Source organism: Canis lupus, chromosome 28, assembly GCF_011100685.1.
Source record: "Canis lupus familiaris isolate Mischka breed German Shepherd chromosome 28, alternate assembly UU_Cfam_GSD_1.0, whole genome shotgun sequence".
In the NCBI taxonomy this organism is placed as follows: domain Eukaryota; kingdom Metazoa; phylum Chordata; class Mammalia; order Carnivora; family Canidae; genus Canis; species Canis lupus.
In genome coordinates, this window is record NC_049249.1 from 26,418,449 (window position 1) to 26,445,486 (window position 27,038).

General features: G+C 34.1%; 1 protein-coding gene across 1 annotated transcript in view; it reads left to right on the forward strand.

Annotated features, from left to right (window-relative positions):
- ATRNL1 (attractin like 1) overlaps positions 1-27,038 on the forward strand; it is a 786,695-nt gene that overhangs the window by 302,999 nt on the left and 456,658 nt on the right. The window contains exons 23-24 of the mRNA XM_038578888.1: positions 7,187-7,265; positions 9,489-9,646. Coding sequence (XP_038434816.1) covers positions 7,187-7,265; positions 9,489-9,646 — 237 coding nt within the window. The remainder of the gene's footprint in view (positions 1-7,186; positions 7,266-9,488; positions 9,647-27,038) is intronic.

Sequence of the window (27,038 nt, forward strand, 5' to 3'; positions counted from 1 at the left end):
TGCTCTTTATTGTTGCTCTTTCTACCTCCTCCCTCTATTCCTGTTTTTGTTTTGTTTTGTTTTGTTGTTAAAGCAGCTCTAGTGAACTAAGACAGTAGGATCCAGTTTCATTCTTCATATGGATATCCAGTTTTCTCAGCACTGTGTGTTGAAGAGACCATCTTTTCTTCATTGGGTATTCTTGGTATCCTTATTGGAGATTACATAATCTTAAACTACACATATGTGTAGGTTTATTTCTGGAGTCTTTATTTATTATGCTGGACCATTGTCTATTTTTATGCCAGCATGCTGTTTTTAATTACTGTAGCTTTGTATTATGTCTATACAAATGCCACTAGGAATTTGATGAGATGATATTGAATTTATAGATTTCTTGAAGTACCATGAACATTTAAACAATATTAAGTTTCTCAATCTGAGAATGCAGGATTTTTTCATTATTTATGTCTTCTTTTATCAGTGTTGTATAATTTTCAGTGTATATCTTTCATCTCCTTGGTTAAGTTTATTCCTAAGTATTTTCTTTTTGATACTGTTATAAATGGGATTATTTTCTTAACATCGTTTTAACATAATTTGCTATTAATGTGTAGAAATAAAACTGATTTTTTAAGTGTTGATTTTGTGTCCTGAAGCTTCATTAAATTTATTAGTTCTTAAATAGGCTTGTATATATGTGTGTTCTATTCTGTATGTGTGTGTGTATGTGTGTGTGTGCATGTGTGAACACTGTGTTCAGGTTTTTCTACATATAAGATTATGTCATTTGCAAATAGGTATTATTTTACTTCTTCCTTTCTGATTTGGATGCCTTTTATTTATTTCTCTTACTTAATTGCTTTTCCTAGGACCTCCGATACTTTGTTAAATAGAAGTGGTGAGAGTTGACATCCTTATCTTATTCCTGATCATAGGGGAAAACTTTTCTACATTGAGTATAATGTTTACTTGGTCTTCTTAGTTATGGCCCTTATTATATCGGGGTACATTCCTTTTATAGATCATTTGTTGAGAGTTTTTATCATGAAAGGATGATTAATTTTACCAAATGCTTTTTCTGTATCTATTAAGATGGTTATTTTTATTCTTCACTCTGTTAATGTGGTATATTACATTAGTTGATTTATGTATGTTGACCTATCCTTTCATCTTAAGGATAAATCTCACTTTATCATGGTGAATGATCCTTTTAATGTACTTTTGAATTCAATTTGCTAGTACTTGTTGAGTATTTTTGCAACTGAGTTCATCAGTGTTATTAGCCTAGAGATTTTATTTCTTATAGTATCATTGCCTGGCTTTGGTATCAGATTATTTCTGGCCTCATAAAATGAGATGGGGAGTATTTCCTACTCTGTAGTTTTTAGAAAGAATTTGAGAAATTGATATTCTTTAAATGTTTGCTAGAATTTACCAGTGAAACCATTTATTCCTGACTTTTTTCTTTTTTGGGAGGTTTCTGATTACTCAGTCTCCATGCCTGTTATTGTTTTATTCATATTTTTTATTTCTACGTGATTTAGTCTTGGTAGTTTGTATGATTTTAAGAATTTATTGATTTCTTTTAGATTATCCAGTTTGTTCATATGTAATTAGTCATATTAGTCTCTTTCAATCCTTTTTATTTCTGTAGCATAATGTTTCATTTATGATTTTACATTTTAAGTCTTTTAGTCTTACAGAAGGTTGTATCAATTTTGATTACTTTTTTCAAAAAACAACTCATTGATTTTTCTTTTCTTTATTGATTTTTCTCTTATTTATGTCTGCAGTAATATCTTTAATATTTACTTCTTTTTGCTAACTTTGAACATAGTTTGTTCTTTTTTAAATTGAGGAGTAAAGTGACATTGTTTATTTGAGAGCTCTCTTTTTTTTTAAGATTTATTTATTTATTTATGATAGACATAGGGGGAGAGAGAGAAAGAGAGAGAGAGAGAGAGAGGCAGAGACACAGGAGGAGGAAGAAGCAGCTCCATGCCGGGAGCTTGATGTGAGACTCGATCCCGGGACTCCAGGATTGCGCCCTGAGCCAAAGGCAGGCGCCAAACCACTGAACCACCCAGGGATCCCCAGCTCTCTTCTTTTTTAAGGCAAATGTAGGCATTTGTCATTTTTAATTTTCCCTTTGAACTGGTTTTATTGCATTCCATAAGTTTTTTCATCGTATTTTGTTTCAAGATTTTTCTGATTTACCTTTTGATTGCTTTTCTGATCCCTTAGTTCAGAAATGTGTTGTTATATTTCTACATATTTTTAACTTTCAAATTTTCCTTCTGCTATTGATTCCTAGTTTCAATCCATTGTGGTCATAAAAGATAATCGGTATGTTTTCTGTCTTCTTAAATTTGTTAAGACTTGTTTTGTGACATAACTAGTAATGTATTTTGAAGACTCTCCCACATGCATATGAACAGATGTGGTTTCTGATGCTGTTATTTGAAATTTTGTTTCTATGTCTGTTAAGCATGTGTATCTTGTAGTGTTGCACAAGTCCACCTTTTTCCTTATTGATTTTTCTCTTTGAGTATTCTATCCACTGTTGAAAGTATTGAATGAAGTCTCGTTATATAATGTCCTTGTTTGTCTCTTGTTAAAGTCTGTTTTGTCTCATATAAATATAGCTACCCCTTCCTTCTTTTGTTTCTTATTTTCATGAAATATCTTTTCCTATCCCTTCTCTTATAGTCTAAACATTTTCTTAAATCTGAAATGAGTCTCTTTTAGACAGCATATTATTATTGAGTATTTTTTAAAAAACCTAGTTGCCCATTCCATGTCTTTTGATTGAGGAGTTTAATAGATTTCTGTTTAATTATTGATAGGAGAGGATTCACTTTTGCCATTTGTTAATTGTTTTGTGTCTTATAGTCATTTTTTGGGGGGACTCCTCTTTTCTCTCCTGCAGTCTTTTTTGTGTTTTATTGTTTTTTTGTAGTGATATGCTTTGATATCTTGCTCTTTTTCTTTTGTTTATCTTCTATGTCTTTTCTTTGTAGTTATCATAAGATTTGCATGAAATATAGATATAGCAGTCTGCTTTAAGCTGACAAAATATAACTTCAATCACATACCAAAAGTCTATACTTTTACCTTTGTTACCCCTCTAACTCTGTTATTGATGTCATAACAAACATTTTTAGCATTTTTTTTGTAAAGCAGATCTGGTGGTAATATGCTCCCTCAGCTTCTCTTTGTCTGGGAAAGTCTTTATATTTCAATTTTTAAAAGAGTATTTTTACTAGGAATAGTATTCCTGGTCAGCATGTTTTTTCTTTCAGTACTTTTAATGTGTCATCCCAATCCCTTATGGCCTGCAAAGTTTCTGCTGCAAAATCCACTCATAGCCTTATGGGGCTCACTTGTATATGATAAGTCACTTTGCTATTGGTACTTTTAGTTTTGTCTTTGACTTTTAACAATTTGACTTGATTTCTTTGGGTTCATCTTCCTTCTGTTTTTGTCAGCTTCATGAATCTAGATATCTATACTTCTCAGATTTGGGACATTGTAGGCTATTGTTTCTTTAAATAAGATTTATGTCCTTCTTTCTCTTCTCTTTCAGGGATTTTTTGTAATGTATATATTGGTTTTTCTTGAAGTATTCCATTTCCACTAGGCTTTCTTTACTTTTTTTTGCCCCTCTAGGTAACTTCAGACAATTTGCCTTTGAGTTCACTGACTCTTTCTTCTGCTTGGTCAGGATTGTTGTTGAGGTTCTGTATGGATTTTTTTCATGTAAGTTATTGTATTCTTCTGTGGTTCTTTTTCATCATTCCATCTCTGTTGATATTGATGTTTTGTTCATATATTTTTTTTTGTTTCATTTAATTATGTTTCTGTGATCTCTTATTACTCTCTTATTACTTCTTTAATATAATTATTTTGAATTACTTGCCAGACAATTCTAGAGCTCCATTTCTTTAGATTCAGTTACTGAGGATTTATTTTGTTTCTTTGGTTGTGTCATATTTCTCTTACCCTTCATTTCTCTTGTAGCTTTTCATTAGTTCTGTGCATTTGCAGAAACAACTGCTTCTCCTAGTTAGTCTTTATGGACTGGCTTCAAAGGGAAAGAATCTTCGTCAGCCCGTAGCTAGAGATCCTGGGAGCATCTGAAAACTTTTCTCTGAATTATCATGTTCCACACTCCCCCTTCCTTCTAGGGGAGAATTCTTAGGGTTGCATGCTTTCTCTCAATTTCACAGAGCCATTCTGGCTGTAGTGAGCTGTCTACCTTTCCACCTTGGAAAATGCACAGAAAATCCAGGGTATTTAGTGCACATGCCATTCTTTCTCCCTCCCGAAGGGAAAGTCTTAGGGTTGTGTAGATTACACAACCTTAAGATTGTCTCCCAATCTTGTGGAGCCATGATAGCAGCAGTAAACTCTCACTAATTTTCTTTATTTTTAGCTGTTTTCAGATATCCAAACTGTGCTTGTTCTCTTAGTTCTCTGGATGAAGTGAAACAGAAACAGATCCTTTGGGCAGTGCAGTAAAAGGCCAGAGATGTTGGGTATATGGTACACTTTCTCTTTTCCTTGAGGGAGAAGTCATAAGCCAAGGTGGTCTCTAAGGCTGAGCGCTGTCCTGGGGCAGGGGCTGAAATTAGTAAAGTATAATTAGTCGTCTTACTCATTATAATGTGGCTATTCTTGGTTTTGTATTAATCTTTGGTAGCTTCCTAACTGAATTTTGATTCTCTAATAAAAATATTTTGGTTCATATAACATTGTCGAATCAGTGTTTTTATGGAGCATAAGTGTTGGCACTTCCTATTTTCCCATCTTGCAGATGTCACTCTTTATTGTTCTATTTTTGTTATATATTAATCTATCTTTTCATCTATATTATATATTTAAATAACTTTTCAAACAGATGAAACCTCAAAATATATCCTATTTGCTAGCTTCTTTCCTCTAAACTATTTTATTTGATTTGTCAAGAAATAATATAATTTCTTAAATTTTCCTTTTCCAGTAAAATAGGATCCCTCTTCTCAAAAAGTAGAATAATTCATTTTATGTTACCCCTTTTCCTTTTCTTTTTAAGAAAATGTCTCTATTCTTGGAAATACATTTGAATTTTTAACTCTTAAATAAGAATTTTGTAGGAGTATAGTTTTTCAGGTATAATCATCTCTTTACTGATAATGTGTGTCTTTTACCAAGACATTAAAAATGTCAGTAACTTTTTCTTCAGTGTGATAAGAAAGCTTTTATAAAAGCATTATAATCACCATTGACTTTTTTATTATAAAATATGCATAAAATAAAATTTGTCATTTTAACCATTTTTAGGTATACAATTCAGTGACATTAAGTACATTTACAGTGTTCTGCAATCATCGCCACTATCCATACCAAAATTTTTTTATCACTTCCAAATAGAATTTCTATATCCATTCAGGAATAATTCCTCATTTTTTCTTGCCCCTGCAGCCCAGTTATTTTACCTTCTGTCTCTATGAATTTGTATATTCTAGAAACTTCATATGTATAACTATACAATATTTGTTCCTTTGTATCTGACTTATTTCACTTAGCCTAACATTTCCAAGACTCATCTGTGTTGTAGCATGTATCACAATTTCATTCTTTACCATTGGCCTCTTGAATGTTAAATTCCAAGTAATGGGAATGTAATTCCAAACTTTTATGGCCTTCTTTGAAGATATAAAAAATTTCATATGATTGGAATATCTGACTCAAAATATGGGTGTGGGGGTGCCTTAGTGGCTCAGTCCATTAAGTGTTTGCCTTTGCCTTAGGTCATTATTTCAGGGTCCTGGGATGGACCCCATGTTGGGTTCCATGCTCAGCAAGGAGTCTACTTCTCCCTCTCCCTCTGCCCATCCCCCTTGCTCATGCTCTCTCTCTCTAAAATAAATAAAATCTTTTTAAAAATCTGGCTGTGAATAACATTTCTCCACAATATTATCCATAGTGTCATACACATAGATCCAGATTAGCTATAATCCTAGTTTCTTTCTCTCTTGATGTTCTTTTCCGTTATCAATTTCCTGAAATTCTTTTATAAGGATATTTTTATTTATTAGAGAGAGAGAGAGCGCACAAGTTGGGGGAGGGAGAGGGAGAAGCTGAGCAGGAAGCCCGACATGGGGCTTGATCTCAAGATCCTGGTATCATGGCCCAAGCCTAAGGCAGCCAATTAACTGACTGAGCTGCCCAGACACCCCAATTTCCTGAAATACTTGATTCCTTCTAAATATCATAGCTTTCTATATTACTGTCTACTGTCTTGTCCAATTGAAGCCAAGAGCCCCGACACATTTTCTTTGAAACTGTAGGGTGGTAAACTATCATGAAAGGTATCACTAAGAATGCTTATAACATCATTATATGTAATTACATACTATAATTTATAATTAAAAGGATATTCAACTTAGAACAGTTATTAAAATTAATATAATTTAGGGCAGCCCGGGTGGCTCAGCGGTTTAGCACTGCCTTCAGCCCAGGGCCTGATTCTGGAGACCCGGGATCAAGTCTCATGTTGGGCTCCCTGCATGGAGGCTGCTTCTCCCTCTGCCTGTGTCTCTGCCTCTCTCTCTCTTTGTGTCTCTCATGAATAAATTAAATCTTAAAAAAAAAATTAAATTAATATAGTTTAGTAGTCAGAGCTTCCTACTTATCCTGCATAAAAAAATAATAAATATGTACCTTAATTATTTATGCATTTCCTACATTTTGACAATAGGTTTAATTCTGACCCATTTTTACTGGAGAGTTCGAGTTTTTATATTTTATATATATTTTTTTACTACAAAAATGCGTGTATAATAATACAGTATGCACCTAAGAAGAATTCTTTCACAAAACAACAATCTTACATTGTTGTAAAATTACTTTGGACAAATCTCAAACACGTGTCATTTAAATATTAACCACAGGTAAACAGAGAATCAAAATACAATGAATTATAACAGCCTCTGGCTTATATACAGAAGGCTGGGTTAGAGTAGAGAGGATAAATGGGAACTTTTAACTACCTTTGAATTTATCACCTCTATTTTTTATTCAAAAAATATAATTGACAACTACACTTAGTTGAATATTGACAAAATATACAAACTCTGTGAAATATAGTGTGGGCATAATTAAAACATAAAACTATTTAGTGCAATTTGATTTTTAACCCTAATATTTTCTTTCTTGTTAGTCAAACAAAAATTTGGATATTTCGATTAATGCATCAAACAACTTTAATCTCAACATTACCTGGTCAGTTGGTTCAACAGGTAAGAGAATTTTGTTGTCTCATGTCTTTCACATCTGTTTGTGTATGGAAGGTGTTCTAACATGACCTTTTATTGTTAATTCAAATAATTGAAATTAAAAAATATGTCATAATCATTTTGCTGATTCAGGTAAAAAAATAAGTAGCAATATTAATAAAGCTTCATTACTTTGTTAACTTTATCCCTTATTCAATTAAAAATTAGATGGGTAACAAATATTATTCACTACTTAATTTTTTAAAATGGCAGTGTTATGATTTGCTATGATTTTAATTAAGATAGATTACTTCTTTAATGACTAGGGATTGAGATTTCAATTATTTGAGTCACTATTGGAGCTATAAATTTAATTATTAACCTTAATATTGATATAAAACAATGGAATTCTGTGCATGCTGATAAATTAACATGTTTTCTATTACTGCCAAGCTTAGAAATATACCATTCCCTTTGTCAGCTTCAGTGCTGAGTGGTTAAAAAAAGTTCTGTGTTAATATGCCTTCTGGGGCAGCCTGGGTGGCTCAGCGGTTTAGTGCTGCCTTCAGCCTAGGTCCTGATCGTGGGGTTCCGGGATCAAGTTCCGCATCAGGCTCCCTGCATGGAGTCTGCTTCTCCCTCTGCCTGTGTCTTTGCCTCTCTCTCTCTCTGTCTCTCATGAATAAATAAATAAAATCTTTTAAAAAAATATGCCTTCTCTAAGAAGATTTATAAGTTGAAATTTTTGACTTCATAAAAATGTAACCAAGATGAGATACAAAGTGTATGTTGGATTATGAAAGAGTATATTTACTGTTTTTTGTATTTACGTGTTAGGAAATTCTATTGATTTTTATTTTCTATATCAAAGATACACTCTTGCATTAAAGTGTTGAGATGTTCTTAAAATATGTGGATTCTCAGATATCTATATTCTATTTCTGAAAATCAAATCATTATGCTATTTTAATATGTAGAATCATGGAGACATAGAATTCAAGAGTGATGTGGTTTTTGCAATTCTAGAATCTATATATCATATGTATTAAAAAATGAGAAATTTGGGCAAATATATAACATTTTGTTACAATGTTGCCAAACATTTAGTTAAAATCTTAGCAGTGTGAGCTTCATTATTAATAATTCATGATGGAACACTGGCTCAGTTAGTAGAACATGTATCTCTTGATATTGGGGTTGTACGTTAGAGTCTCATGTTGGGTGTAGAGATTATTTAAAAATAAAATCATTTAAAAAAAGGAATTCATGAAAACTTGTACTATTTATTCAAAATTTACTTTTGCACAATAAACTTACTCTAGAAGAGTTTTAAAACTTGTCAAGAAAAATATAGAAAACCTCTGTAATTACCTTAGAATAGTGATTTTAGTATGTCAGAAATTGCTTGTAACTTTCAGATTCCCAAAACTAAATTCTCAGAAATTCTGATTTATGAGGTTAGGAGATGATGTCAGGAAATATGTAAAAGTACCCCAAGTAATTTTGGAATAGGTGATGATTTAGAAATTAATTCAGTTGCTCAGTATATTAATTCTAAATATTTTTACTTTTTGGTAAGGTGGAAGATGTGGTAAGATTGTTGGAAGTGCTTTGTTCCATTTGGTTAATTTCAGTAAATATTTATTGAGTATGCAATCTGTGTTTAAGTAATTGAACATTTAGCTCATGTTTTAAATTGTAGCCTCCTTTCAATTTATTCAAAGTAATGATTGTTCAATTTGTGGTTAAGACAAATAGATTTCTTTTCCATTTTTTAATTGGATTAAGACATGTAAAATCTGTCCTGATTTGTTTTGAGAGGCTCTGTGGAGTAGTATATGGAAGTAACTCACTATCTGGGGCTAAAAGAGGAAGTTACCATTCAGTAGCTATAAACTTAAGGCAAGTGTTTTGATCTTTCTGCGGATCAGGTTTCAATTTGAAAAATAGAATACCTCTCTTATAAAATTGTTATTAGAGAAGAATATAAAATCTTCTGCACCAGTGCCCAGTACATAGCACTTAATCAGTGGTATCATTTTTAAAAATAATTTTTGTGCTATTTCCATTATATCTCTGATGAATCTTATTTTATTTCTCCTTTGTCACTCTAAACAGTAAACAAGTTTATTTTGATAATTATATTTTTATAAGTACAGTTATAATAATTAAGCAAATATAATATATATTTTTAAATTCAAAAGATCCTTTTTTTCCCCTAATTTGTTATTGTTGTTTACATTTTAGCTGGAACAATATCTGGGGAGGAGACTCCTATAGTTTCCAAGACTAATATAAAGGAATACAGAGATAGTTTTTCCTATGAAAAATTTAACTTTAGAAGCAATCCTAACATTACATTCTATGTGTACGTCAGCAACTTTTCCTGGCCTATTAAAATACAGGTAAGTGTTAATAGTACTTAACATAATGACCACTTAATATTATTTTTTCACAAAAACAAATAGCAACAATGCTGTTTTTGTTTGAAGTAAAGATACGGATAAGATTTCTGTTATGAAAAAGATGAAACGCGTGACCCTTGATTGAAAGGGTACATTGATTGTCTATGATGAATATCTTTATTTTTTTGACTGTTGGAGATCTGTTGGTTTAATGTTAATTACACTTTTCTTTTTGGGTAACAATGGAGTACCTGCTGGGGCAATATTATTTCGCCTAGTTTATACTCTGGCTAAGAACACTAGGAGAACAGAATCCAAGTTCAGGTTTATCTATGTGGTCACCAAGTTTAAGACCCAGCACAGATAGAAGATAGGTCAAAAGTAAATGGCTTTCTCCTTTATGTTAGCACAAAGGGAGGGCTTTGGCTTGATAAAAGTATAGGTGAGAGTTTGAGGCCTGGTGCCCAGGAAGGGGGTGGGAAGCTGTCTTATTTCTTGGCACTGGGCTTTGCACTAGACCGCAGATCTGCTCAATCTCTATGTCCAGGCCTTTGACGCCTCTCACAGTTATGAAAGCCATGAAAAAATGGGCTCAGCTATTCTCAGGAGCTTGGAAGGATGACACAACTGGATTCCGGGTTCAAAATACCACAACTGCCACTGGATTCAGGCAGCATATCTCTCTCTCTCCTTTTTTTTCCTTTTTTGGGGGGCAAAATCTCATTGAGAGGGATGCCCTTGCTACTTTAACACTTCCTTTTCCTGTGGCTCAGCAGTGATAACTGTCACTCACTCATGCAGCCAGTAGATCCTGTCCTTCCTTCAGGTTATGAAACTTGATTGCCTTCTATATCTAGTTCAGTGGTTCTCAAAGTGTGATTAAGATTAGGGTATTAAGATGCTTATCCCAGATTACTAGGTAGACTCAACTTAACCACTTGAGTCCTTAAAGTAACATTTGGTGGCTGAAGTTAGGATTAGAGAGAGATATTCCTACTGAAGAATACTTAGAAGCAATCTTGCTAGTTTTGAATATAGGAGAAAAGGGATCTAGAAGCTGGAAAAGTGGAGGAAACAGATTCTTCTTTAGAGCCTCTAAAAAAAAACACAGCCCTGCCAGTACCTCGATTTTAGTCCATTGAAACATGTCAGACTTTCCACAATAGAAATATAAAAATAAGTAAGTCAAATTTCTAATGTACAGAACCATAATAGTAAATGTATATTGTTATTTAAGCCACTAAGTTCATGGTAATTTAATGCCACAGCAATGCAAAATGAATAAATCTGGTGTCTTAGTCCATTGGACTGCCATAACAAAGTAACACTGGATAGCTTATAAAAAACAAATTTTTTGGTCACCATTCTAGAGTCTGGAAAATCCAAGATTAAGGCACCAGCATAGTCAGGTATCCTCTTTCTCATTCATAAAATAGCACCTTATCACTGTATTCTCACAATGTGCTGGAGGAGAGTAAGCTCTGTGGGATCTCATGAGGAATCCACCCTTGTGACCTATTCATCTTCCAGAGGTTTGCCTTAGCACCATTGCCTTTAGGAGTTAGAATTTCAACATATAAATTTGTGGGGAGAGGCATAAACATCCAAATCATATGATCTATTTTGGTAATTATTCCTTGGACATTTGCAAGAAAAAAAAAGTGCATATTGTTGTCATTGAGTGGAGTGTTCTACAAATGTGAATTATGTCAAGTTGGTTGATGGTTTTGTCAAGTCTTCTAATGTTTTTATTGATATTCTGTCAATTTGAGAAATGAGTGTTCAAAATCCAAGACTGTAATTGTGGATTAGTTTATTTGTTCCTGCAGTTCTGTCAATTTTTACTTCATGTATTTTAAAACTCTCTTACTTAGATGCACAGTGTTTAGCATTTTTATGTCTTCTTGATGAATTGATGACTCTATCATTAGTAAATCACTTTCTGTATTTCTGGTAATATTCTTTGCTCTAAATTTATTTTTCCAGATATTATTATAGTTACTCCAGGTTACTACTCATTATAGCCAGAATGCAATATAATTTTTTTATGTTTCAAGTTTTTACTTAAATTCTACTTAGCAATATATAGTATACTAGTTTCAGAAGTAGAATTTAAGGATTTATCACTTACGTATAACACCCATTGCTCACCAAAACTGGTGCTGTCCTTAATCTCCATCACCCATTTAGCCCATCACCCTGCTCAGTTCCCCTCTATCAATCCTCAGTTTGTTCTTTATATTTAAGAATCTCTTTATGGTTTGCCTCCTTCATTTTGCTTTTTTCTTTTCCCAATGACGATCTGTTTCTTAAATTCCACATATAAGTAAAATCATATGGTATTTGTCTTTCTCTGGCATATTTTGCTTAGACTAATCCACTCTAGTTCCATCCACATCATTGCAAATGGCAAGATCTCATTTTTTTTAAGGCTTAGTAATATTCCACTGCATATAGTATACCACATATTCTTTATCCATTTACCAGTTGATGGACATTTGGGCTCTTTCTGTTTTTTATCTATTGTTGATAATGCTGCTATAAACATTGGGAAGCATGTGCCCTTTTGAATCAATATTTTTGTATCCTTTGGATATACACCTAGTAGTGCAATGGCTGGGCATAGGGTCGTTCTATTTTTAACTCTTGGAGAAGCATCCAGACTATTTTCCAGAGTGGTTGCCCCAGTTTGCATTCTCCCAACAGTGTAAGAAGGTTCTCCTTTCTCCTCATCCTGGCCAACATCTGTTGTTTCCTGTGTCGTTAATTGTAGCCATTCTGAGAGGTGTGAGGTGATATCTCATTGTAGTTTTGTTTTGTATTTCCCCGATGATGAGTGATGTGGAGCATCTTTTCATGTGTCTTCTTTGGAAAAATATCTATTCATGTCTTCTGCCCATTTCTTAACTGGATTGTTGGGTTTCTGAGTTTTGAGTTTGATAAGTTCTTTATAGATTTTGGATACTAACCCTTTATCAGGTAGGTCCTTTGGAAATATCTTCTCCCATGCAGTAGGTTGCTTTTCAGTTTTGTTAGTTGTTTCCTTTGCTGTGCAGAAGCTTTTTATCTTGATGAAGTCCCACTAGTTTATTTTTGCTTTAGTTTCCCTTGCCTCCAGAGACGTATCTAGTAAGAAGTTGCTATGGCCAATGTCAAAAAGAGGTTACTGCCTGGTGTTCTCCTCTAGGATTTTGATGGGTTTCTGTTTCACGTTTAGGTCTTTCATCCATTTTGAATTTATTTTTGTGTATGGTGTGAGAAGGTGGTCCAGTTTCATTCTTCTGCATGGTGCTGTCCAGTTTCCCCAGCACCATTTGTTGAAGACTGTCTTTTTTCCATCGGATTTTCTTTCCTGCTTTGTCAAAGACTAGTTGACCATTTAGTTGTGGGTTCATTTCTGGATTTTTCTGTTCTGTTCCATTGATCTAAGTGTCTGTTTTTGTGCCAGTACCATACTGTCACGATCACTACAGCTTTATGGTCTAGCTTGAAGACTGGAATCGTGATGCTTCCAGCTTTGCTTTTCTTTTTCAAGATTGCTTTGGCTATTTGGAGTCTTTTGTGGTTCCATACAGATTTTAAGATTGTTTGTGGTAGCTGTGTGAAAAATGCTGTTGGTATTTTGAAGGGATTGCATTAAATGTGTAGATTGCTTTGGGAGGTATAGACATTTTAACAATATCTGTTCTTCCAATGCATGAGCATGGAAGGTTTTTCCATTCCTTTGTGTCATCTTCAACATCTTTCATAAGTGTTCCATAGTGTTCAAAGTACAGATCTTTTATCTTTTTGGTTAGGTTTATCCCTAAGTATCCTACGGTTTTTATGGTGCAATGATAAATGAGATCGATTGCTTCATTTCTCTTCTTCTTACTAGTGTATAGAAATACCACAGATTTCTGCATGCTTATGTTGTAACCTGCAACTTTACTGAATTTGTGTATCAGTTTTAGCAATATTTTGGTGGAGTCTTTCAGGTTTTCTCTATATAGTATTATGTCAACTGTAAATAGTGAAAGTTTGACCTCTTCCTTGCCAATTTGGATGCCTTTTATTTCTTTGTTGCCTTATTGCTGAGGCTAGGACTTATAGTACTATGTTAAGTAACAATGATGAGACTGGACAATAACCTGTCTTGTTCCTGAATATAGAGCAAAAGCTCTCAGATGTTCTCTATTGAGGATGTTAGCTGTGGGTCTGTTGTATATGTCCTCTATGATGTTGAGATATGTTCCATCTATCACTACTCTGTGGAGGGTTTTTATCAAGAATTGGCACTCTACTTTGCCAAGTATTTTCTTTGCATCTATTGAGAGGATCAAATGGTTTTTATCCTTTCTTTATTAATGTGTATCACATTGATTTATTTATAGACATTGAACCATGCTTGCAGCCTAGGAATAAATCCTACTTAATTGTGGCGAAAGATTCTTTTAATGTACTGTTGGATTTGTTTTGCTAGTATTTTGTTGAGAATTTTTGCATCCATGTTCATCAGAGATGTTGGCCTATAATTCCCCTTTTTAGTTGGGTCTTTGTTTTTGGAATGCAGGTAGTGGTCACTTCATAGAATGAATTTGGAAGTTTTCTTTCCATTTCTATTTTTGGAGCAGTTTAAGAATAGGTATTAACTCTTTTTTGAAATGTTTGGTAGAATCCCCTTGGGAAACCATCTGGCTCTGGACTTTTGTTTGTTGGGAGATTTTTGATTATTGATTCAATTTCCTTGCTGATTATCTGTTCAAATTTTCTATTCTTCCTGCTTCAGTTTTGGTAGTTTATATTTCTCTAGGAATTTATGCATCTCTTCCAGATTGCCTGATTTGCTGGCATATAATTTTTCATAATATTCTCTTACAATTTTTTATATTTCTATGGTGTTGATTGTGATCTTTCCTCTCTCATTCATGATTTTATTTATTTGGGCCCTTTCCCTTTTCATTTCTTTTTGAAATGTCTGGCAAAGGTTTATCAATTTTAGTAATTCTTTCAAAGAACTAGTTTCTAGTTTCTAGTTTTTTTATTGTTTATTTTTGATCTAATGTTTATTATTTCCTTTCTTCTTTTGGCTTTAGGCTTCATTTTCTGTTTCTTTTTTAGCTCCTTTAGGTGTAAGGTTAGGTTGTGTATTTGAGATTTTTCTTACTTCTTAAGGTTGGCTTGTATTGCTATATCCTTCCCTGTTAGGACTGCTTTTGACTGTCATGTTTTCATTTCTATTTGTTTGCATGCATGTTTTTAAATTTCTTCTTTAATTTCCTGGTTAGCCAGTTCATTGTTTAATGGGATGTTCTTTAAGCTCCATGTATTTGTGTATTTGTGGTCTTTCCAAATTTTTCTTGTGATTGACTTCAAATTTCATAGCATCGTGTCAGAAAATATGCATGGTATGATTTCAGTCTTCTATTTGTTAAGGCCTGATTTGTGACCTAGTATATGATGTATTCTGGAGAATTTCCATGTGTACTCAAGAAGAACATGTACTCTGCTACTTTAGGATGAAATGCTCTGAATGTATCTGTTAAGTCCATCTGGTCTAGTGCATCATTCAAAGCCCTTATTTCCTTGTTGTTTTTCTGCTTAAATGATATGTCCATTGCTATAAATGGGCTATTAAAGTTCCCTACTATTATTGTATTATGACCAGTGAGTTTTTTAATGTTTGTTATTAGTTGACATATATTTGGGTGCTCCCAAGTGGGGGCATAAATATTTATAATTGTTAGATTCTCTTCTTGGATAGACCCCTTATTTTTTGTTACAGTTTATTTTAAGATGTAGTTTGTCTGAGATCAGTGTGGCTACTTTGGCTTTCTTTTGATGTCCTTTATCATGATAAATGGTTCTCAATCCTCTCACTTTCATTCTGCAGGTGTCTTCAGGTTTAAGATGAGTCTCTTACTGCAGGCAGCACATAGGTGTGTCTTTTTTTTTTTTATTCCTTATGATATCCTATGTCTTTGGATTGGACATTTAGTCAGTGGAGCATTCAGAGTGGTTATTGACAGATATGAATTTAGTGCCATCATATTACCTGTTAAGTCATTGTTTCTGGAGATTTTCTGTTTCTTTCTAATCTTTTTTGATTTTGGTCTTTCTTTCCCAAAGAGTCTCCTTTAATATTTCTTGCAGGGCTGGTTTAGTGACCATGAACTTTGTCAATTTTTGTTTGTCTGGGAAACTCTACCTTTTTTTTCTAATCTGAATGACAGCTTTGCTGGATAAAGTATTCTTGGTTGCATTTTTTCCCCATTCAGCACATTGCATATATCATGCCATTTTTGTCTGGCCTGCCAAGTTTCTGTGGATAGATCTGTTGCTAACTTAATTTGTCTTTCCTTGTAAGTGAGGGATTTCTTTTTCCTTGCTGCTTTTGGAATTTTTTCTCATCTGTATTTTGCAAATTTTACTATGATATGTCTTGATGTTGGCCTGCTTTTGATGCATTTGATGTGCATTGTCTATGTCTCCTGAATTTGCATCTGTTTTTTCCCCCCAGATTAGGGATATTTTTAGCTATAATTTGCTAAAATAAACCTTCTGCCCCCTTTTCCCTTTCTTCTTCTGCAATTCCTATGATAAGAATGTTATTATACTTTATGGAGTCTCTGAGTTCCCTAGGTCTACATTCATGATCCAGTATTTTTCTTTCCTTCTTTTTTTCGGCTTCATTATTTTCCATTTTTGTTTCCTATATCACTTATCTGTTCCTCTGTTTCTTCCATTCTTGTGCAGTTGTTTTTGAATCTCGGTTAAATTTTTAAATTTAAGCTTGCCTAGTCTTTAGATCTTTTATCTCTGTGGTAAGAGACTTGTTGGTGTCCTCCAGGCATTTCTCAAGCCCAGCTAGCATCATTCTGATTGTTGTTTTAAATTCTGAATCAGGCATTACACTTATAACTGTTCAGTTAGATCTCTGACCATGACCTTTTTTTGTTCTTTCTTTTGTGATGAATTCTTCCATCTTGGCATTTGTCTAGGTCTCTTTCTTCTTTTGTTGTTAGGAAAGGCTGTTATGTTTCCTGGTCCTGAGAATAATGGCTTTATTAAGAAGAGGTCATGTAATATCCAGGACCTAGTGCTTCAGGAAGTCTTAATGGTGTATTCAGTGTGTACTCTGCTGCTGTGTTATGGCTGCTTTTTTTCTCTCAGATCAGTCCTCTTCAGTTTCTCCTTCCCTTCAGTGGGGAGTGTTTGGACCTTGTCCAGTGTGTGGCAAGTTTTAACTAGGTGTGCTCTGGTCTGCTTGTTAAAAGGAGCCTGATTCTGTTTCATCTAGATCTGAAGCTTTGTAGCACTCTCTGGTCAGTAGATTTTGTGCATGTGGGAGTTTTTGTGGGTCTTCTGGGGGAGGGGTCTGCTACTCTGGCTCTCAGGTGTGCTTGCCCGAGTACAGAGCTACCTGTAGAGTGCAGAGTGATCAGGTTGCTATAAGCATCTAAAACCTCCACTGGGGATGTTGTGCTGCTCACTGAAGTCCCTCTGTGCTGTTGGTGACAGGCTTCTCCCTCAGCTCTAGAGAGGAGAGTTCATGCTTGCCCTGTCCAGGAAGCCTTCACAGAAGAGTAGCAGTCTCCTCTCATGTGTCTTAGGTGTCCTTCAGATCCATGCCTTCCCCCGTCTGTGTCCCAGCTCTCTGCTCACCTGGCAGTGCCATGCACTTGTGTTTTATCTGAAGCATGCCAGCTGATTTTCAAAACTCCAAAGCTTAGGGACCTGGCATGGTGCAGATGCATGCTGATTCTCTGGGAGAGAGTTCACTGTGCTGGGACCCATGCTGATTTGTCTCAAAAGGACAGTTGGACAAATGTATAGGAGCTAGGAGTTTAGAGTAAAGATCAGCAAAAAGCTGCAACATGGTTAGCTGCCCTCAGCACGTGTCTCTGACCCTGTGCTAATGAACAGGCCAGGGTAATGGTGCTTTCTGTCTCTTTTGTTTCCTTTTTTTTTTTTTTTTTTTTTTTCTCTTTTGTTTCCTGAGAGGCAGTGCTACCTCCCTCCCCCCCCCTGGCCCGCCCCCAAATATACTCCAAGGAGGGGGACTGACTCTCCCAGTCTAACCCAGGCTATCCTCAGACAATGTTGTCTGCCCCTGGGTCTCTGCCCTCTTTCTCCACAGGGGCACCACTACAAGCCCCTAGGCTCAACACCATCCACAGTAAGGACTGCTACAACTTCAGTCTTTGAGTCTACTGATTATAAAAACTCATGATAATCAGCCCCTCTCATTTTTCCAGGCAGTGGTTTTGGAAAAGTATTTTTCCACACAATATCCTGTGTGCTGCTCCCTCCTCCTCTTTCTCGTCTCTCTGTGATCAACGCTCTCTCCCTTCCACTGCAGCCCCCATACTATTTCCCCCAATCATGTCTGCACCTCCTACCTGTACAACGTGGCCTCCTTTCTCCCTATATTTTTGCAGTGTGTTCTTTCAGCCCTCAGATCAATTTCTTGGGTATTCAGATGATTTGATATTTATCTGGTTGTGTTCTAGGCATGAGGCAAGGGTAGGGTTCCCCTATTACTCCACCATATGATCCCTCTCTAGAAAGCTCTAGAATGCTGTATTATTTTTCATCCTTTTAATCTATTTTTCCTTTTATATTTAAAATGGGTTTCTTTTAGGCAGCATGTAGTTTGTCCAATCTTAAACCATGTACATGTGATACACATATATTTATATCTTTGGGTTTAAATCTATTTGTTTATTTATTTATTTATTTTTGCTCTTTATTCCTTCTTCCTTTTCTGTCTTTTTTATTGGATATTTTTTATGATTTCATTTTATCCTCTCTGTTGGTTTATTAGATACAATTCCTGTTGTGTTATTTTAAACATTGTTTTACTTAGTTTATCATATTCCTCTTAAACTTTTCATTGTCTACGTTCAGTAATATTACAGCACACATTTTTTAAAATATATTAAGCTTAAGACAATATACTTTCATTTTCATCCTCTGGGCATTGTGCTATTGTTGAATATGTTTTACTGCTTCTTATAAAATACTATACTGTTACTATTTTTGATATAATCAATTGTATTTAGATATATTAAAAGTAATACACAATCTTCGATTTACCTACATATTTACTCTTTTTAGTATTCATCTTTCATTTGTCCTTTTTGTAGATTCAGATTTCTATCTAGTATCATTTTCTTACCTTATGAGGGACTTAGGCATTTAACACTCTAGTGTAGATCTGCTGGCAATGAAGTATATCAGTCTGTATTCTGAGAACATCTTTAATTTAGTTTCTAGGAGGTTGAAGAATTCTAAATTGTAGCTTTTTTCTTTCTTTTTTTTAAAGGTGTTTCTCCACAGTCTTTTGGTTTGCAGTGCTCCTAGTGAGCAATCTGCTTTTAACCTTATTCTTTGTATGTAATGGGTCTTTTTCCTCTTTCTGCAGTTTAAAATTTTTCATTTTTTCACAACTTTTGATTATGGTGTACATAGGTTTGGTTTTTTTCCTGTTTCTTGTGCATGGGTTTTACTGAGCTTCATACATTTATAAAATTATAGTTTTTACCAGATTTAGAAAATTTATTTCTAAAAATTTTCCCCCATTCCTTTCTTCTCCTTTAGGAATTGCAATTGTACATATATCAGACTGGCTGAAATTGTTCCTTGGCTCACTAATGCTATGTTTATATTTTTTATACACTCTTTATTTTTATTTTTGTGTTTCATTTTAGATAGTTTCTTTTCCTGTATCCTTAAATTCATTAATCTTTTTTCTATAGGGTCCAATTTGATTTATTATTATTATTATTATTTTTTTAAAAGATTTTACTTATTTATTCATGAACGACAGAGACGTAGGCAGAGGGAGAAGTGGGATCCCTGTGGGGAGTCCAGTGCAGAACTTGATCCCAGGACCCCATGATCATGACCAGAGCCAAAGGCAGACACTCAACCACTGAACTACCCTGGCGCCCCTCGTGTCCAATTTGGTATTAATCCTATCCAGTGTTTATTTTATCGCAGATATTATATTTTTTATCTCTAGAATTTTGATAAGTTTTTTTAGAAAATATTTATATTTTCTGCCTTATTTAATATATGAAATACAATTATTATAACTCTCCTATAAATTGTCTACAGATTCTATCATTTGTATTTTTTCTGAGTTTCTTTTTTCTTCTTTTATTTTGCAGCTCCTTATGGGTCATATTTTTATTAGATAACAAACATTTTGAATTTTATTTTTTTCGGTACAATTTTGATAAATAAGTTTTTGCTTTGTTCTGGGATAGAGTTAATTTTCTTGAAAAAGAATTGATCTTTCCAACACTTCTTTTTGTCTTTTGTTAGGCACTAACAAAGCAGCATTTAGTCTGGGGTTAATCTTTTTATTACTGAGTTACTGTTCTTCTGGGTGCTGTACACTATGATGCATGACTTACAGTTTTCTACTCTGACTCTTGGGACCATGAAATATTTCCAACTCTATGTGAGTTTTGATAATTTTTTCTCTGCTCCTTTCAATTGGCTTTTCCCCTAGCCTTATAGTTTCTTTATCAGTAGGTAGTATTTACCTGAAGACTCAAGGGGACCCTCAGCAAATCTCTGAGCAATCTGGGAAGTCCTCTCTTCAGTATACTGTTCTATAAAGTCTAGCCACCTTGGCCTCTATAGATTGTCAGTTTCATCTCCTCAACTCCAGAAAATTTCTGGGATACATATGTTTTCCCTCTCCTTTTGATAGATAACAGCCTCAAAAATCACAATAATTTCTGACATTTAAATGCTCACTCCATCTTTAAAGCCTCCCTCATTTGTCCTACATTGCTTGATGCCCAGTTTCTGAAAACAGCCATTTCATATATTTTATCTGTCTTACTCATTATTTTGACAGGATGATAAATTCATTTCCTCTACTTTGGGAGGAAGAAGATATCCTACAAAATCATTAGATTTTAAATCTGGGAGGAAGAAGATATCCTACAAAATCATTAGATTTTGAATCTAAATAGTAAATTGAATAAATAATAAATAAATGATAAACCTAGCCATAGGTTTGTTCACTAAATGAGGAAACCACATATATAGTTATTATGTATGTGGTTTTATGTTTTTATTAGTAATATGTTTTATTTAGTAGCTTAGATTTAAGCTTTCGAGTAATTTGTGGGTAAATGGTAGTCAGATTGTAGACATGTCTATGTATTTTAGATTTCATAAGCATATACTATTGTAGATTCTAAACTGCAAGTTTTTAGAAAATTAACAGTCCATAGATAAAATTGTTCATAAATATTTGCAGACTACACTCTATGGAAGCAGTTATTTTGAAAAGTGATTGAAATAAAAAAATTCAAAAAACCTAATTCCTATTGAAAAATTTCCATCTGACCATGAGATATTAAGAAACATCCAAAAAAAATCACTGTTTTCTTTTCACAAAATTTTTTTCCATGATATTTCTAACAAGCAAACATACTGTTTTTGAGATAAGTTAACATTTAACTTTTATCACTTTTACTTAATTTATTTTAATATTTGTTTCAGTAGAGTTGCTACACAGGGAGAGAACATTGTAAATATAGTTGAAAGAAAGTGCCTTTCTTTAGCCTTTCTTTTTGTAATTTAATTCTTTGTATTCTTACATGCTATAGCATAAAAGATGTATGAAGAATTTAATATTTAATTATTTTTTGTTTGCATAACAAAATTCCTTTTTATCATATGCCCTTTTGGTAAGCCAACCATTTCACGTAGATTTTGTGTGAATTAATATCAATGGTATTTTTTTTTCTTTAAAGATTTATTTATTCATTCATTCAGAGAGAGCGAAGAGAGAGGCAGAGACACAGGCAGAGGGAGAAGCAGGCTCCATGCAGGAAGCCCGATGTGGGACTCAATCTTGGGTCTCCAGGATCACACCCTGGGCCTTAGGCGGAGCTAAACCGCTGAGCCACCGGGGCTGCCCAATATCAATGGTATTTTTTCATAATTTTATGTGGTACCTATGTTTTTCCACCACAATTCTTTTGAGCACTTTCAGTTGTAGTATTTCCATATATATTTGAATAGATTGAACGGATTAATTTAAAAGGTATTATTTGAATAAGGAGAGGTTTTTACTGATATACAGGAAAGTAGAAAAATGCTTCCTTTAGCTTCATCCAAGTTGGGTCTAATCTTGTTATTAATAGGATGAAACTTACTATCATGATAATAGAACTTTGTACATTTCTACAAATAATGAAAAAAATAAAAAGAAATATTAATGATTGTTGCTTACTTAGTATCTTCTCTATTTTGTCAAAGACTAATATAAAGTAGTACTTCTTACAGAAATGGCAGATATTGAATATTTTTATAAAATTCTGGCTACACTTTCAAGCAGTTAATAAGTTAAAGTCATATGCAAGAAATTTTGCTAGTATATAAATCAGAATACAAAATAGTCTCTACCTTCATGTAGCTCACAAAATATATTAGTAAGCATTCTTTGTTGTAAATAAATCCAACTTTAAATTAGATAGGCTTAGAAAACACAGGCATCCAGAAGAAATGCCTTTGGGTACTTCAAGAACCCAATTACACCTCCTCTGACCCCTTCCCTAAAATTGCATCCCTTTAACTTCCATTCATGTAAAAACTCTCAACAAAGTAGGTTTAGAGGGAATATACCTCAACTTAATAAAGGCCATGTAAAAAAAACCCACAGCTAACATCATTCTTAATGGGGAAAAACTGAGAGCTTTCCTCCTAAGTTCAAGAACAAGACAAGAATGTTCACTTTCATCATTTTTATTCAACATAGTACTGTAAGTCCTAGCCACAGCAATCAGACAAGAACAACAAAAAATAAAAGGCATCCAAATTGGCAAAGAAGAAGTAAAACTTTAACTATTTGCAGATGGCTTGATACTATATAAAACTCCATCCCTTTACATTCTTTATACTGTGCTATATAAATAATTACTGAATTGACTTAGTTTCACAATGTATTGTATGACGGTATTGTATTTTATTTTAGTTGCATTTAATAGCATCCAAACTTAGCAGTCCAAGAGAGAAAAAGGAAAAGACTCTCTTAGTGTCTTTATACAGAGGCTCAGGGGCATATTTTGGTTTTGTTTAGGTCATAAAATGCTCTGAGCCATTTGCTGTCACTGATATGGATGGGAAGGGTATTTATGACTTGGAAAGTTCTAGATTATATGTCTATCTCTGTGATAGTAACAGAGGTGATACTAAAGCGGGAAAGGTTCTTGGAAAAAGTTATACTAGAGTAAGATCTTGAAGGATGACTAAGAGGTTAGAAAAGGGACATGTTACATGAAAGGGAATTCTGGACATGAAGAATAGGTTTTCAAAGTTATGAATAAATGATTTTTATCAGGGAGGAAACTGATTTTTAATGGTGAGAAAACAGGTTGTATGATAGTGAAGCATAGGGTGTTCATGTGGGATTATACAAGTGTGGCTGAAAATAGAGAGGAAATGTGGCCAGAACATTTTCTTGGAACAAAATGTGAAGTATTTACAGAGTTAATAAATGTGCATTTGAAAAAATTGTATTCTTTTAAAAGATTTATTTATTAGAGAGAGAGAGAAGGAAAGAGAGAGAGAACCTCAAGCAGACTCTACACTAAGTGTAGAGCCCCATGTGGGGCTTGATGTCACCACCTTGACCTCATGACCTGAGCTGAAACCCTGAAACCAAGTCGGATGGTTAACCAACTGAGCCACCCAAGTGCCCTTGAAATATGCATTTTAGAAAGAAAATTCTGACAATCACGTGGCTGAAGGGTTGGACTAGAGAGAATTTTCTGAAAATTAAATTTAAGTTGTGTTTATTCTTTAAAATTTGACGTTTAAAAAAGGAATTTTGTGTATTCTGAATTGACAGCCAAAATAATAAGACGATCGTCCTCAAGATCGATATTGACATATCCCTAAAGAGGATGTTCCTACTTAAGAAATTTCCTATTATTGTGCACACAGTTTGTTAGATATGTATAAATAATCAAAAGCATTTTAAAATGCCCATGCAAAAAGGGGAAATTTTTTTCTAGGAGTGTATCTGAGTTAAAATGTCTAGTTTTCAAAAGAGAAAAACCAAGAAATGGACTCTCAACTATATGGAACAAACTGATGGTTACCAGAGAGGAAGGTGGAGTGGGGGGGATGGATGAAATAGGGGATGAAGTTAAGGAGGACACTTTTTGTGATAAGCACCAGGTATTGTTTGGAAATCTTTTTTTTTTTTTAATTTTTTTAAATTTTTATTTATTTATGATAGTCACAGAGAGAGAGAGAGAGAGAGAGAGAGAGAGAGGCAGAGACACAGGAAGAGGGAGAAGCAGGCTCCATGCACTGGGAGTCTGACGTGGGATTCGATCCCGGGTCTCCAGGATCGCGCCCTGGGCCAAAGGCAGGCGCTAAACCGCTGCGCCACCCAGGGATCCCTGGAAATCTTGAATCATTAAATTCTATACCTGAATCAATATTGCACTATAATATTAACTGGAATTTAAATGAAAAATTTTTAAAAAGAAAAAATAATAGTCTCTTTTTCTTTACTTTATTCAAGTCAATAAATGTTAATTGTATGCCTAGGATGGTGAGGCACTCTACTATGTATTAGGAGGAAATATATAATTGCTATTCACATTGTCAATTTATGATTTACAATTTATTTCTCACTCCTATCACAATCTGATTTCTACCTATATTGCTCCTTTGGAGCTACTAAGGCATAAGTCATAGATAATTTACAGACACTAACTTCTCAGTTTCTTCCTTCAGTTTTAATTTGCCTATTAACAGCATTATTAGGTCCTGTTTTTAAAACACTTCTTCTCTTGATTTCTGTGCCACCACGTTCTCCTACTTTTCTTTCCAACATTCTAATCAAGTTTTATTTACTAAATAAAAGTATTTCCTTTTGTTATCACTTGGATTCCTATGTTTCTTGGGTCTACATTTATTTATTCTGTCCTTAGATAACAAACTTCCTGTTTTGGTTTCATTTACTCTGTGGCTTCAGTGGTCACTTATATGCAGATTATTTATAAATCAATATTACCAGGCATTGGGTATACGTTCCAGTATATCTCATACATCTTCTCATCCATTGCTGCATGTCTCAGACACACACACCTTTTGCTTTTACCACAGATTTGGGTTTTGACTGTTGGCTTCTGTCTATTCTTCAGTGAACAGGCACATAACTCACATTCAACTAATTGCATTGTCAAGTATTCCATTTTTTTAAGTGTCTGATTAATCCATTTTTTTTTTCAAGCACCTACTGCCAAACTAGTTTAGATCAACATCCTTCTCAGGCTACTGTAATAGCACCTGACTGTTTCTCTTGTCCTAAGTATTGCTTTCCTTCAATCATTTCTTCACATTGTAAACAGTATTATATTTCTAATATTCAAATTGAATCCGTTTACACCAATTTCTTAAAACCTTCAAATACATCTCATAACCCCATGATCAAGCTCAAAATTCTTAAAATGGCTTATATGGTGCTACAAAATATAGTCCTGTCCATGTGGTTAGCCACATTTCTTATCACATTTTCCTCTGAGCTCCACGATTTAGTAATACTGCACTTCTTCAGTGCTTGAAAGTATTAAGTTTTTTCTCTCCTCTGGGCTCTAATATATGCTCTTTTTTTGTACTCTTCTCCTTTTCACTTAGTTTTTACTTTTCTTTCTGAGCTTGTACTATTCATTTATTCTTATGCTTCTGAGTCTGCAGGTATACTGCAGTTCATCTGATTTAGGTTTAGATCCATTGGATGGCTCTGATTCAAGCTGCAGGCCAGCCAGGATTAGTTCAGGTTTGGGTATGTATGTTCATTCTGCACCCAGATGAAGAGGTAGTGGGTATCTAGGAAATGGTTTAATAGTGGATCGTAAAAGAGAAGACAAACAGTGCAAAAACATTTTTAAAATATTTTTTAATTATTTATTTATTTATGATAATCACACACAGAGAGAGAGAGAGAGGCAGAGAGAGAAGCAGGCTCCATGCACCGGGAGCCCGACGTGGGATTCGATCCCGGGTCTCCAGGATCGCGCCCTGGGCAAAGGCAGGCGCCAAACCACTGCGCCACCCAGGGATCCCCCCAAAAACATTTATATATATATATATTTAAATTTTATTTATTTATTCATGAGAGACACAGAGAAGCAGAGACATAGGCAGATGGAAAAGCAGACTCTTGGAGGAAAGCCCGGTGTGGGACTTGATCCTGGGACTCCATAAACACACCCTGAGCTGAAGGCAGATGCTCAGCCGCTGAGCCATCCAGGCATCCCAGTGCAAAAACATTTAAGTCTCCATCCATATACTACATTGGCCAAAGCAAGTTAGCTGGTCACACCCAACATACACAGGTGGGAAAATATATTCCACTCAAAGGAATAGGGAGTACATATTTGCTAAATACTAATCGAAGCCATTACACTTACTGTAGCCTATTTTTATTAAATATTTAACAAAGGATTCTTCAGCAGTCCTTTCATTTAAACTAGAATGTTGAAGATTATGAAGTTTCTGGTACACTATCACCTTTATTCTGATTTTGGGAATACCATTATGAAAGTCTCTTATCAAATCGAAATTTGGGGAACATCTGTTCTTCTGTATTTCATATAATAGTATTTGGTTATAATGGTGACCACTGTCAAAAGAGGTGTATTGCAGTGATTTGGAATGCATTGTATGGTATATAAAGTAATTCTTGGAATATTTTTTCCACACAGAAGTTTTTCTTATTAGTAAGCCATATAACAGGATATTATTTCTTTGTTGTTTGTGTATTATTTAGCATATCCATTCAGCTTCCTTGTGATTGCTTTTTACATGATATATCTTTTTTCTTCTTATTATTTTTTCAACTTGTATTTTTCAATCTAGATTGTGTCTCATGTGGATAGCAGGTAGTTGGAGTCTGGGTTTGTTTTTATTTTTGTTTTGTAAATCCAATGTCACAATCTCTGCCTTTCAATTGGATTTTTAGTCCACTGATATTTAAGGTTCTGATATAGTTGAATTTATGTCTACCATTTCATTTACTGTTTCTTGTATGTCTCCTATCATTTTTGTTCCTCTGTTTCTCCTTTACTGCTTTCTTTTGGATTAAGTCAATATTTTCTAGTGCAGCATTTTAATTCACTTAACTGTTTTTCAGTAAGTTTTTTATTTTCAAGTGGTTGCTTTAGGGCTTACCATTTATATGTTAACTTACCAGAATCTACTGCAGATTTAAACTAAATTCCAGTGAGGTATAGAAATTTTACTGTTAGCTCTATTCTATATTCCCTCCTTTTGTGCTGTAATTATTAAATATATTATATAATCTATATATGTTACAAATCCAATATACTGTTATAATTAGCTTTATATAACTTTATGTTTGTTA